Source organism: Prunus mume, linkage group LG5, assembly GCF_029339155.1.
Source record: "Prunus mume cultivar Tortuosa linkage group LG5, ASM2933915v1, whole genome shotgun sequence".
In the NCBI taxonomy this organism is placed as follows: domain Eukaryota; kingdom Viridiplantae; phylum Streptophyta; class Magnoliopsida; order Rosales; family Rosaceae; genus Prunus; species Prunus mume.
This window is the reverse complement of record NC_142702.1, coordinates 17493564-17505768: the sequence shown is the minus strand read 5'-3', so window position 1 is coordinate 17505768 and position 12205 is coordinate 17493564. Positions and strand designations below refer to the sequence as shown.

At 36.5% G+C, this 12205-nt stretch overlaps 1 protein-coding gene across 3 annotated transcripts in view; it reads right to left on the bottom strand.

Annotated features, from left to right (window-relative positions):
- Positions 1-8117: 8117 nt before the first annotated feature.
- Positions 8118-12205, bottom strand: part of LOC103331566 (UPF0481 protein At3g47200-like) — a 78151-nt gene continuing 74063 nt past the window's right edge. For 2 of the 3 annotated variants that reach the window (XM_089053241.1, XM_008234198.3), the window contains exon 3: positions 8118-9762. In XM_089053241.1, coding sequence (XP_088909367.1) covers positions 8364-9762 — 1399 coding nt within the window. In that variant the 3' untranslated portion in view covers positions 8118-8363. Of the gene's footprint in view, positions 9781-12205 lie in introns of all 3 variants that reach the window. The other variant, XM_089053242.1, reaches the window with a different exon arrangement.

The window sequence follows — 12205 nt, the reverse complement described above, 5'->3', positions numbered from 1 at the left end:
TTATGAATATTTTGAATGAAATAGAATAAAATATTCCTACAAACACAACAAACCACGTCCGCTTTAAGAAAGTAACGACGTTGTAAATATAATAAATGACTTACTTGTTGAAAGGACGTCGTTTAAAAGCGAAACCATGGCGAAATTTTCACTAAAACGATGTCCCATCGACGTACAAACGTTATATCACGACTTAAACAAAAAAGGTGTCGCCGTGTAATTTAATTACCACATAATTCCTGTCGTCTAAATATCCTTTTACGTCGGATTTGTTACAAACGATGACGTTGTTTCCAACACCAGAAGACGGTTTTTGACATAACTATGTCGTTGGAAAGTTATTACACGTTTTTTTTTTTTTAAATTAAGAAAACATCAACAAATTTTCAGGGAAAAAACGGATGTATATTATAGACAAAATTTGTACATTATATATTATATAAAAATATCAAATGTTCTAAAAATCCTCTAGTCCACATGAAGGCAAACAAACTCTGCCCATTCATTCATGACTTCAGCAATGGCTGCTTGGGGATATGGCGCTTGCTCTTTTCCCTTGGCAAACTGCAATCCATAAACAATGATTATTAAGCTTTATAAATAAAAAGAAATTCAATCACAGACGACGCTATTTTCATAACCGACGTAGTATATCGATGCAACGACGGTAATTTTAAAGGACTGTCGTTGATAATACAAAAAACCACATAAAATGTATCTGAAAATTTTCTTCTTATCGTCTTCTTAAACTCCAGGGAAGGATCCATGATGATGTCTCTCATGAAGAGCATGACATAATACCCGCATTCGACATTGCTGGATTACTTTGGTGTGCCTGGCAGAGTTTTCCAAATGGGTGCTTTATAGCCTTGTCTGCCTATGTGGGAATTATAAATTTTTATAGCACTGTTCACCATGTTCTTGGCCTCCTCATTAACCACACGATTTCCGGGCAGAGGATCTAGAAAATAGACGGTTTCCTTCTTTGCTCTCACAATCAGCAAGACCCAATGACGGTTGCACAAAATTAATATAAAACAAAGATATATAAAAAAGGCAACACAAGAAAACACACGACAGTTATTTATAAAAACGACGTATTATATAGTTTCACACGACGAAATAACGTAGCAATCGACGTCATTATAAATTTATCACGACGGTAATTAACTAACGCCGTGGTTAGACGTTTCAAACGACTCAATAAATAAAGAACCGAAGTGGTTAGATGTTTCAAACGGCACAAAATTAGTTAAACAGTTTTATACGCAGTGCATCATACAAACAAAATCCTGTTAAGGAGACTAACCCTGGATTGTAAGGCATCATGAAAATTTGTTCACCATCTGTCTTCTCAAGTCGATGGCTACCAATCGTGATCTGGCTAGTGACCCAGTGTTGGCACTAACTTGAGCAGGGTCGATAAAGACAACCATGTTGAACATATTTGCTTCTTTCAAATGATCATATAAGCACCTAAATATATAAAAAAGTCAGCACAAAAAAACACACGACGGTTATTTATAAACAAATGACGTATTATACAATTTCACACAACGCAATGAAATAGAAATCGACGTTATCATTAATTTATCACGACGGTACATAACTAACGACGTGGTTAGTAGTTTCAAACGACGCAATAAATAAACCACCGACGTCTTATGCTATAATGATTTTTTTTTTCAACACAAATTTGAGTGTGAAATAAATATTTGATAAGGACAAACCTCATATATACTGCAAGCACAGTAGCCCTAATTTCTTCCATGCCTGCTAACTGTGTAATATCTTCAGGCAAGACGAAGGTACTGCGATCTGCACCAAACACCTCCTTCTCAATTGTAAAGGTCATGATCTTCTCCTGAGGCTTTAGTGTGGTTTCCACATAACGACAACGGGATTGTAAGGAAGATGGCACCTCCACCTTTGAATAATCAAATACTTCAATACCTTGTTTAAAGAAATAAAGCAAAATAAAATGACGTGGTAATTCAATAAACACGACAGTTTAAAGAAAACAACGTCGTCTGATAATAATTTAAACGACGGTAACAAAACACCGTCATGTTGAATAATTTATTTTGTCATAGGAAACAAATTCCGACGTCTAATTTGAAAACAAACGACGGTTTAAAGAAACTATCGACGTCTAAAATTTGAAAAACAAATAAAAAAGGCAAAGTTATGAGAATATACCTTTTCATCATGCTTTTCTTCATCTTCTTTTTTTTCTTTCTTCTCTTCATCTTTTTTTCTTCTTTCTTCTCTTCATCTTTTTTTTCTTCTTTCTTCTCTTCATCTTGATTTTCTAAATCCCCAGATTTCTGTTTTAAGTAATAAAGAAATATATATATAAGACAGATTGTACCGAAAGTAAAAAAATTAAATCAAAACGTCGTGGTAAGGCTTAACATAAGACGGTATGTAAAAATTATAGACGTCTTAAAATTATTAAATGATGGTAAATAATAAACGTCGTGGGGATTTATATATTACGTCGGTAAGGACTAAAACCGTCATCTAAATCACCACAAAAGTTTTCAAAAATAACGACGTCTAATGGTGTGTAAAACAAGTAAACTAAATACGACGTGGTATTGAAATCCAAACGACGGTTTATTAATAAAATCGTCGTGGTATGTATTTCAAATGACGGTTTGCTTCATAATAACGACGTCTAATAGCTTTAAAAAAAAAACAGAGAATTCAAAGTTCAGATATGTTACCATTTCTTCCTGCTTTTCCCCATTTTTGGCAGTATCATCCTCAAAATATAGGGATCTCACATCCCCAGAGCAGCTTGCTTTGTCAGACATTGGATTTTTGGGACTTTGCTCTAGACCTTGGTTTTGACAGGGGCTAGTTTTCGGTTTAAGCATGCTTGGATCAAAATTGGGGATGAGTTGGGAAAACTGACTCAGTAAATGTTCCCTCTCAGCCTCTACCAATTTTTTGGTTCTAGCCTCCATCCTTAAAGTCTCTTCCCTTGATCTAGCTTCCATCTTCTTAGTCTCTTCTTCAAGGAAAATTCTTACACTTTCCTTTAATTGATCGGCAAACTTTACCCTCTGTTGTCTAGGTAAATTGAAGTATTGCCTAGGGGAAATCCCAGCACCTACCCCTCTTACTCTCCCTGGATGCTCGGGACCCAAAGCCAAGGTCAACACATCATTACTGCTAGATACACTGAGATGCCTTCAGCGACTTGTTTTTGCAATTCATCCTAAAACAAAGATATATAAAAAAGTCGGCACAAGAAAACACACGGCGGTTATTTATAAACAAACGACGTATTATATAATTTCACACGACGCAATAACATAGAAATCGACGTTATCATATATTTATCACGACGTTACTTAAAGAATGACGTGGTTAGTTGTTTCAAACGACGCAATAAATAAACCACCGACGTCTTATACTATAATTACAAAAAACAGAGTAGTGATTCCAAATTCAGACCTTTAAAGACGTTTTTAAAACATCTCAACGTAGTAATATCATTCAAACGACGCAATAAATAAAACACCGACGTCTTATGCTATAATTACAAAGACAGAGTAGCGATTCCAAATTCAGACCTGTAACGACATTTTTTAAAACATATCGACGTAGTAATATCATTCACACGACGAATATAACATAAGACTTAATAAGAATTATTATGGCAATATAGAGTTTAATAAAAATTTAAAATAGAGTGAGTATGCTTACAAAATTTTTCTTTCTCTGCCACCTTTGGATCAGGGATGTTACCATCTTTGTCTTGTCTAGCTTTCTTCCATAATGATCGATCAATTTCTACCCTAGGCATGGTTTCCTCCAATTGATCCTCCAAACCAACATATTCTTTTCGAGACAATCGATGATTGTACTCAAGTTTCTCCCTAATCTTTGAATGCTGAGAATTCACAGACACAAATTCTTGGGATAACCTTAAAGCCACAAAGGCATCCCATTCTGCTTTCTCTATGAATTTATATAGTTCAGGGGGTTGGCTTAATTTCTTCCTCTCCTTGATGTATGGAAGGATATAATGCCTCGTTAGTGTAGACTTGAAATCCTTCCATTTCTTGGCAGCAGAAGATAACATCAGGTTCTTGCCCCCTTGACCTACCACAAAAGCCATGTCAATGGCTTCCCAAATATGCTCCTTTATATCCTTGGGGATTTCAGCCCATTTCTTGTCCACAAGTGGGACTCTGGAGCGTGCCAACACACCAATGTAAGATTGCATCTCAGTATGTGCAAGGCCACATTCTTTCCCCTTTTTATTGTACTCAACAACTGGCTTGATTTTCTGAAATTTTCTCTTCACAACACGAGGCATTGTGCTCATACCTCGACCTGACTTTGAATCCTCAGAAATTGTTGTCGTGCTGGCTGGTTATGTCTCAGCAGATGAAACAAACTTCATCTTCTTCAAGGACTTGTCTTGAGGAGTTACCATTCCAAGCTCCTTACCCCCATTTTTTTTTCGAGCCAGAGTCCTTACTTTGGTCTTGAGAAACCATGGTTACAGACAAATCAAACCTGCAAGTGAAAATATTTCAGGAAAAAATTAAGAACACAAACGACGGTTATTCATAAAACACGACGTATGATAAGATTTTACACAACGCAATAATAAGATACCGTCGTCTATATAAGATTCCAAACCCTTCTTTCTTTCTTTGTGAATGTTTGATTGCAGGTTTGATTTCTCTGAACCATGGTTTTTGTTTTTCCTAATTTGATAAAATACAAAGACAAAGAAAGAAGGTTTTGGAATCTTATATAGATGACGGTATCTTAGTATAACGTTGTGGTATTAACATTCACACGACGTGAATAATAAGATACCGTAGTCTATATAAGATCCCAAACCCTACTTTCTTTTTCTTTGTATTTTATCAAATTAGGAAAAACAAAAACCATGGTTCAGAGAAATCAAACCTGCAATCAAACAAGCAAATAAAAAAATGACGGTCATTTTAAAAACAACTTAGATCAATTTTCAGACGACGCTAGGACGACTTGACGAACCGTCGTGGTCTACATATTTAACCACGTAAATAAGAAGCTACCGTCGTCTTATTTAGTTGAAGTAGTTGTGTTCAAAGTTGGAAACTTTCCCTCTTTGTCTGTATATTTTATCAAACTTGGAAAGAATTAAAATGATTTTGGCCAGAAAAAAGGTAAAAAGATTTTCAAAACAAAAACCGTATGAGCATGCAAAACAGCAACAAAAATAGTGAGAAATGAAAGCTTACCTTTTGCGTGCAATGAAAGCTTCCTCTCGGAGTTTGGTGTTTAAGTTAAGAGATGACGACGAAGACGAGAGAAGACGATGAGATACACTGCAGTTCTCGACCAGGAAAAAGACGAAAAGTTTTCTCTGAGATTGAAATTTTTTATCGGGTTTGGAAACAGTGCATGTGTAAGTCAGGTAGACGAAAAGTTGAATATATACACAAACCGTTTCATAAAAATAAGACGGTGGTTTACAGAGAACGACGACGTATAAATAAAAAGTTACGACGATAATTTGAAATTAGGATGTGGTAAATAAATACAACAGTAGTGTTGTAGGTACCGTCGTAGTAAACTCCAAAATAAAAGTCGATAAATTAATATCTTGCGTCATGGTACAAGGATTTAACACGTCGTTTTTTTAATATACCGACGTGGATTTTTATAATATACGACGTATATTAAATAATAACAGACGTTGATTTTACAATTAAACGGCGGTTTGTGTGTAATGACCGTTGTGGGTTTTAAAAACTTATTGTATAAATTTGTCGCTTTCTTTCAGTTTCAGTTTTCATTTAGGGTTCCAAGTTCTTCCTCTCTCACAGACACTCTCTCTCACCTCTCAAAGACAATAATTTGGATGTCTTTCTCAAAGAGAAATGGAGCTTACTCTCCAACAAATCTTTGTCCACAAGAAGAAGCTTGTCATCTAGCCTTCTCACTTCCGTTATCAAGCCTGATAGGAGACTTAGTGCTTCTGAATACTCCTTGCTTTCCATGAAAAGAGATGCAAGCCTGGCCTTCACTGCTGTTGAAGGAAAGTTCGCTTCTCAAAGACGGGTCCACTGCGCCATTTCTTTGCAAAGGGAAATTTGAAGATCAGATGTGCCTGATCCTCTGCTCGATTTTCTTGGCTAAGAAGATCTGTCAAATTTGTGATAGCCTGTTCCTTTATCCGTAGAGCTTCAGAAGAAGAAGATGAGTTTTCAAGAATGCGATAAAGAATAGAAATGGCTTCAGATGGCCTCTAAGGCCTGAGCAATCGAATTTGTAAAGACATTGTCAATGCTTTGAACTATCCAAGTCCTGCAGAAAGAGAACAGACCAAACTATTAAAATTGAAACAACGACGATTTTTTGTTCTACCGTCATCTTTTTTGGTCGTCTTTTTTGTCGTCGTAGTATATTAAAGTAAGATGGCGGTAGGTTTATAATTACCGACGTAGATTATTTTTGTTAAACGTCGTTAAAGTGTAATATAATCGATGTGAATTTTATTTTTTAATTATAAATAGAGTTTTTTTTCCCGAGTTCTTTCAGTTTTAGTTTTCAATTATAGTGCGTTATAAATAGAGTTTTTTTTCCCGAGGAAATTTGAAATGACGGAAATTAATGTTATAGAATTTGTAAAGTTTCTTGTTTGGGAGACTGATTTAAATCAAATACGAATATAAAAACAACGACGATTTTTTGTTCTACCGTCATCTTTTTTCACTAAGACGACGCAATATTTGTTTCGCGACGTGGATTCGTTTTGTTAAACGTCGTTAGGTGTAATTTAATCGACGTGGATTTGATTTTTTAATTATAAATAGAGTTTTTTTTCACGAGTTCTTTCAGTTTTAGTTTTCAATTAGGGTTTCAACTTCTTCTTGCCCTTTTCTCTGTCTCACCTCACCTCTTAGGAGGCAATTGTTTGGATGTTGGTGTGTGTTTATGTTTTGTGTATCTGATTCGCAAACATACACACATCACCAATTTTCAAAAAATTATCTATCTGATTGCAAATCTGTGGTTGCCGTCGTGAAATTTTAGGAGGCAATTGTTTGGATGTTGATGTGTGTGTGCGTTTGTGTAGATACACAAATGCACACACATCATCAACATCCAAAAAATTGTCTCTTTGATTGCAAATCTGAGGCTGCCGTCGTCAAATTTCAAAGGCAATTTTTTGGATGTTAATGAGAAAAATCTAATTATGTCGGCGGTTTTCTATATAAACCGTTGTGGTTATTTCAATTCTTGTCATTAAGTTGATCTACCGACGTAGGATAACAAAATCCAAGAAATAAATTGTTAAAAAAAATTCTTATTAAGACGACGGTTGTATGATGTATAAAGTGAATAAATACGACGTTAAATTTTATAATACGTCGTTAAATGAAAAACCCCAATGTGGTGAGAGTTAAAGATACCGTCGTAGAACTATATGAGAAAGACGTCGATATATTTATCTTTGCCGTAGTTGTACATTAATTTAATACGGCGGTATTTTGTATTATACTGCCGTGTATTTATTTGTAATTATACGGCTCCTTATACGAAAACTTGGTATTTCTGAGTAAAAATGGCGGCTTTTTTTGACATCGTCGTCTTTACTTTTTACGTCGGTCTATTCATAACTTATGCCGTTCTTTGTTGGCTTAGATTTTACTCTGCGGAAATCCAATTTCAATAAGACGTCGGTTTTTTAATTAGGTGCGTCATTTTTTAGGAACAACCATTGGAATCTCCATTTTTTAGGTGTCTAAGGTGTTATTACACGGCGGTTTCTTTTAAAAAACAAAGACAGTTTTTCCTTAGACCGTCGTTTTTTTCTGGTCGTCTTTGTCACTTTTTGTAGTAGTGTAAGGGGCACAACTGAAGCATCCCTTCCTTAAATTTGATATTTTCTTGGATTGTCTGCTCAAGAAGAAAAATTCTTAGGCTATGTCACCTTGCCAAACTTAATTAATGCCCTCCATCGTTGTGCTTGGAATCGACTGGGCGTTGAGGCTGCACAATGTATATCTTTTCATTTCTGTGTTAACGAAAAAAAAAAGCGCATTCTTAACTTCTATTTGCTGTAAAGACCAGCCAACACTTCAATTCTTAGTGCATTAAAAAACAAGAGCGTAACTCTTTCTTTATTTAATTCTTAATGGAAAATATTTTTATTACAAATAATGAACAAGAGCTGATCTGCAGCCTTCTATTAACAACAATAACAGAACTAATTAGTAACTCAAACTTAATGTTGAAGATATAACACTAGCCAACTTATTGTCCAGTTCATCACTTGAAGTAATGACTGATATTAATATGCTGTCTATTTATTAAGAATACGAATCGAACAAGCTTAAATCTTACGACATTAGAGACTTAATTGTTCCAACGACTGAGAAAAGCAGGACAACGACTCCAAGTACAGTTGAACTGCTTGTCCAAAGATCCTTGAAGTAAACTCGTTTGAGGATTGCCACACTTCGGTTCACTTTACTGATCTCGTAGTGCTTATTTAGCTCTACACAGAGATCAGAATAGCAGGATTTATCCTCCTTAATCTGCTCACAGAGTGAATTAACCAGCTTCATAACTGCTTTGTTGCTGCCTAGCAAGTTAACAATAATTTGTTCCTCAACCAGCAAATCCACATCTTCCACGGTATCGACAAGTTGATCCATCAGCAAAAAGTAACTGCAAATATAAGGCTCGCGCGGGTACAAAATCTGCTCCAAGGCCATGACATTTCGAATGAGACATTCTGTATCATACTTCACGCAAAACTGTGTAAGCTTCATGAGCTTCATATTTCTAAAACGTGGCAAGTTGAACTTACATTTGTTGGCCTCATCACTGTCTCTTTCTATGACGTACTGTACAGTACTTTCTTTACGTGGACTGAACTTCACCCCTGCTGCTGTCAACTTTCTTACGTCGTATTTACTTTTTTCAGCCTTACCTTGAAATTTCATTTCTTTTTCTGGACACAGAAAATGTCTAACCAAATCAGTGAAATGTTTCGGTTTTACTCCATTCCTGGTGGATTTTCTCTGACTATAATCTTCAAAGAACTCACATGTAAGCTTCAGAAATGGAGGTTCAGGTTCGTCTTGTTTGCCACTCTGATCTATAGAAATAGTATGCTCACGAGGACTTGTCGAGCTGGAGCTGTACTGCTGGTTGTCCCTGCTGTATTCATTTCCTTTTTTATTTTGTTCTTGTGGACACATGGCAAAGTTATACAGTTCTTCAAGAAGAGAATAAGGAAGCTGGTTTTCAAACAGTATCAGTTCGTGCTCTACAGCTTTCCTCAACCATTCTGATCCCAAAATGTAATCATCACGTTCTTCAAAGTTCAATAAAAAGAGCTGGATGATGAAGCAGGCATCAACTAAAATTACGTCCACAATGATGTCGCCACGCTTAGTGTCAATGGTCCCTGCACAAAAGGTGGTCGGTGCATAACAGTGAAGAATGTTCTTTTTGTTATCTCTGATGAAGCCTTTCAGTTCGTCCTTCCTCTTCGTACATCGTTCACAAAAAATCTCATAATACATTTTCTTATAGGTCTCCATGTCCTTGAGTTTTGAATTTCCGTGGTGCAAAGGGCCTATTGAAAGTAGTTGAGGAGTGTATGCTGCTTCGTTTGTTTTGCGGAGTTTCTTGGGAACCCTGTAGATGCACCACTTGTTAGGCCGCTGGGGCTCATCGGATTTTTGTTCACTCCTTGCCCCGGTAGTGGCCGGCATGCTCGCCAAGGTCCTATTGAAAGAACACTAGCTGTAACAATATATACACAATTTTTTTTTATGTAGCAGAAGAAGTGACTTTAGGATATATACGTATTTTTATGGTATAGCAGAAGTGACTTTAAGATTAATTGCTGCTAAAAGCCGACACCATTGACACAATATATATATATATATATATACACACTAGCCTCCATGCACGCTGCTTTCACAGAGAGGTTTTTTATCACACGCTTACTGAGACTTATAAAGTTTCAAATATTTTTTCGCAATTGTATTTATATAGATGTCCGTTTCAACAGTTTCATATTTTAATCGAGCGCGTGCAATAAATCGTCGTCTTAAAGCTTTCCTTTATCGCCCATATTTTTCTAGAGGTCCATCTTAGCAGCTTTTTTCTCTTTTATAGCATGTAAGCTGCTAAGATGGACGTCTAGAAAGATACGGGTGATAAAGGAAAACTTTTAAGACGACGATTTATGACACACGCTCGATTAAAATATGAAACTGTTGAAACGGACATCTATATAAATACAATTGCGAAAAAATATTTACAAAACTTTATAAGTCTCAGTAGAGCGTGTGATTAAAAAGCCTCTCGACACCCTAAGCGTGTAGCTACAAGATCGCCCTTATTTCTTATTCTCTCTCTCTCCACCGCACACACTCACTTTCAATTGGCGATTTCGCCGTCTGTGTCCCATTCGAGTGAAATTTATTGCAAAAGTTTTGTATCGATGCCCTCTACCTGACCCACCCATTTTCCAGCTCAAAAGCCCAAGGATTTGCGGCTGGAACGACAAAGTGTTGGTGATTTTTGAATTTCGATGCCGTTTCCGCAACTCCGCCATCGTTTCCCGCGAGTGAGGTATGAAACTTCATCTACTCTTTGCGCTCTATCCATTTATGTTGGTATTATAGGTCGATTTTGAAGTTTTACAAATTGTTCAATATGCCCATATTATGCCGACAGTTTCGGCTTTGTTCTGGCTAGTTTTTGGCCATGGTCTAAGAACAAAAATCACTTCCCTTGATAGTTTGAACATATTGGTATAGGTATTGTAGGGTGTTTGGAAAATTTTCTGGTCACTGGAATTTTCCTAGACACCCATGCTGCCAAGATGTGGCGCGTGGGCACTGTTTGGGTGCCCATCTTAGTTCTAAAATGATTCCCATGTCACCCTGAGCACGATGGTATGCTTGGATTTGAAATTGGTTATCGTTTAACTGTCGATTGGATATCGTATATTAGGCGTATCGGGGTTCGATATGTTCGGACCGTTGGATCGACTTCATTTTTAAATATGTGGATCTAGGCACTTCTAGGATCGTATGAGAATTTGCGGATCAAGAATCAGAGTCCCGGATACTCCGATTCAATAATTCAAAATTTAAATAAATGATAACTGTTCGATCGTGCGATCACGAGTGATCCAACCGTTCGATTCGGACCAAACTTGCGAACAGATATATTAAAGCTTGTTGAACCCATAGGAACTTTCGGATTGGAAATCGGACGCTAGGGCCTCACGGGCCCAGTTGACCCAATTTAGAAAGTTTGACCCTCGGTTGACCGTGAGAGTTCCGAGGTAGTGTCACCCTTCGAGAAATGCTAGAATGACTGTGTAGACGAGGCTTGACTGCCTGTGAACTATTTTGATTACGTTTGGATCATAAGTTTATGTTACAGTATTTTATGGTTTTCCTGAGTGTTATTTTGAGATTCGAAGGTTATTTTGCTATTTATTTATTTATTAATGTTATTGTGATTATTTTTAAAAAAGTACTTGACCGAGTGTTATTGGATGATTTGATGCGTATGAGTTACTATGTAATTGTTTTTACTCTCTATGGATATCTTATATTGTGATTAGTTGTGAAGAGTTGAGAAAAGATTTGATATACGGAGTTGTGGAATAAGGGGAAAGTTTATGATAAGTTTCGGAATATGGGTTTCAAACCCATCACAGGAGTACCCCCTAGTTGCCTTCGATATAGTTTTGTCATTTACGGTAATGCCCCACAAGTGTTAGGGACGCCTGAACCGTGTGGTGCGAGGATATGCGTTCTCGGATTGACTACATGTCCCCCGAGTTCTGCGAGGAATGCGGCCTCAAGTTGACTAAGGGTCCCCTGAGTTTTGCGATGATTGCGGCTCGAGTTGACTTTGTGTTTCTAAGGTGTGCAAGGATGTAACTGAAAAGATACTTGGAATTGACTGTATAATGTGGGAAATACATAGAAAGTCATGGAAATTAACGGAAAATTGGTGGAATTGACGGATCACGAATGGGGGTACGCCTAAGTGGAGAGTATTTAAGTTTTGAGATGTTTTAAGATAAAATTTAGGATTTTATCTTGGCATTTATGGACAACTATTTATATGTTTTTCTTACTTAAGAGACAAGGATTAAGAGTTTCTAAGTTTTAAGAATTTTGTATAATTCACGATTATT